This window comes from Oratosquilla oratoria, chromosome 14 (genome assembly GCF_046742065.1).
Source record: "Oratosquilla oratoria isolate Oo_2021 chromosome 14, ASM4674206v1, whole genome shotgun sequence".
NCBI lineage: Eukaryota > Metazoa > Arthropoda > Malacostraca > Stomatopoda > Squillidae > Oratosquilla > Oratosquilla oratoria.
This window is the reverse complement of record NC_134790.1, coordinates 47,437,965-47,440,464: the sequence shown is the minus strand read 5'-3', so window position 1 is coordinate 47,440,464 and position 2,500 is coordinate 47,437,965. Positions and strand designations below refer to the sequence as shown.

General features: G+C 42.2%; 1 protein-coding gene across 4 annotated transcripts in view; it reads right to left on the bottom strand.

The window, feature by feature from the left end:
* LOC143032868 (uncharacterized) overlaps positions 1 to 2,500 on the bottom strand; it is a 910,430-nt gene that overhangs the window by 754,310 nt on the left and 153,620 nt on the right. Inside the window, exon 1 of one of the 4 annotated variants that reach the window (XM_076198056.1) lies at positions 1,260 to 1,429. The exons of the other annotated variants lie outside the window; for them this stretch is intronic. Within the exon in view, the coding sequence (XP_076054171.1) occupies positions 1,260 to 1,414 (155 nt within the window). The 5' untranslated portion in view covers positions 1,415 to 1,429. Of the gene's footprint in view, positions 1 to 1,259; positions 1,430 to 2,500 lie in introns of those variants that run through there. 4 annotated transcript variants of the gene reach the window in all.

Genomic DNA, 2,500 nt, shown 5'->3' with positions numbered 1-2,500 from the left:
ATTTACCACGATGTAGAGAATGAAAAAAGAGAAGCACAGTTTGCAGAAAAACGGACGTATGACACGGAGCATTAGAAGGGAAGAGGGAAAAAGAGACAGGAGGTGCCTTGCAGAAGAACAGATGAAAAAAGGGGAAACGACCAACTGAGTTGTTACTGCACTGAAGGGAAAGGCCGTTATATCGTACAAGAGGAGGACGAAGAATAGCAGTAGGAGGTGGAGGAGGAGGATCAGGAGGGGAAAAGGACCAGGAGGAACAGGAAGAGGAGTAGGAATACAGGAACTGAAATGAAGACTAGTCAGTGAATGGGAAGAGGAAGAGGATGAGAGAAAGGAAGTGTAGGAGAGATAAAAGAAGGAGGAGGCGGATATGGAAGCAGGAAGTTGCAAGACGGAGTGGTAGGAGGAAGAAACAGAAGCACAGTGCCGCACACAAGTCCTTAATTAACATTTTCTTATCCTCCCCTCCCCCTCCTCCTCCTTCAAACACTAAAACATATACCGCGCAAACTACACAAATACGCAGGCAACATTTAATTTACACGAAGGAAAATGCTCAAGCACATGGGACGGGAAAGGAGGGGAATGGGGATGGGGAGGAGGGGAAATCATCTAAAATGCAGCATCACACTCTGCTGGGATGAAAATGTAAAATGCGTCTTAGAATATTAGAACGCAAAATGTATCTTGGATGATTATTCAACATTTATCAAAAGAAGGTCTATACAAACTGAACAAAAAGAAAAATATATAGATTATGTGAACTCAAGCTACGTAAGTTCTAAACTAATGCACAAGGAAAGCTCCAACACTTTAAACAAAGACAAAATATTGCCCTTTAATGCAAGAAGACGGCGAACTGACATTTAGATACACAAGTACAAATACAAACACACACACACACACACACACACACACACACACACACACACACACACACACACACACACACACACACACACACACACACACACACGCACATACACACATATACACACGTGAAAAATTACCAATGAAAGAACAGCGATGGCAATTCATGATCAAAGTTTTTATCCTTTATATTACAAATAGGTAAATACATGTAAACACACACACACACACAATATATATATATATATATATATATATATATATATATATATATATATATATATATATATATATATATATATATACAGTATATGTACAGATATATTTGATCGAGAACAAGGTTAAATGCACATCCGTATCAATCTATAAATAGGAACAATAGTACTCACAGTGGGAATGTTCTTGGTACGGAGGTCAACACAGACCGGGAGACGACGGGCAAGAGGCTGAGGCTGCCTGACCAGAGGGCCTTTCTTCTACCCGCATCACCGCAGGCCCGACCAGCCGGTCCATTCTTTGCTCGTTGGCTTCCCAACGGGGCCATTCTTTGCCAATAGATCAATTATTTGCTACATTGCCCCAACAATACGTCGATAAGCTGCAGCATGTGAATTCAAAAGGAAGTGCTTAGAGTATGTCCGTGTTTAGCAACGCTGAAGGAGGAGCCTCCCACACGTGGACTAGTCTCTCTTGAATTATGTAGTCAACTGCCGTTGTTTATGAGCAGATAAGTATGGCTGGTTCCCAACCCAGGTGGCACCAGAAAAAAATAAACCAACATAAATAAATGCAGTATTCAATCAGATTTCATAATTATATTAGCAAACAACTCCTAGTTAAGTGGGCTCAGACAACCAATACCCAAACCAGCTGAGCATCTCGGTTCGGCCGTGTATGCTGAAATGACTTTAAAACCTAATGATGAATGCAATCGCTTCAGACTGAAGCCCTGAAAGCACCTTAATTCGATTACGCCAATATATAACTGCGCCGGCTCATCCGGCTTACCTTCCAAAACATCGCCGCAAATAACGAGGAATCCGGAGCCACCGTTTACCGAGCGAGTAAACCTGACCATCACTACTGGAATGGAAACCAGCGTAATTTGAACCCCTCCCGCCACCAAAGGGGAATCCATGGAAATGAACAAAAGAGACTGGTTGTAGCCAGGAAAACAAACAAAAGAAGAAAAAAGGAAAAATGAAAGAATAAAGAAAGAAAGATGAAAAGGATCTATACAGGAGGAGAATTATTTCCTAACAAGTGTAACCATCCCCAACCGCCCTATGGGCACTCTCAGGAGATTGTGTTATGACCCTGACATAGAGATCCTTCATTACTTAGATCAGTGGTCCTCAGCTGGGGCTAAAGGGACAAAGAACTTAACAAATGTGGCCACAAACCAAAAACTAGTGACAGTAAAGAACATGAATACGTAAGTATGGAGTGCATGAAAAACGAAGAGTTTAGAACCCTTGGTCTACATCAATAGTCTCCAATCGGGGTTCCTGGGGTCATGGAGTCCTTCGGGGTCCACAGGAGCTTCCACGAGGGACCACAATCACGAGTATTCGTTACCTGATGTCAGGCAATCTTATTAAGCATTGGAATGACATCCTGGAGGTAAAGA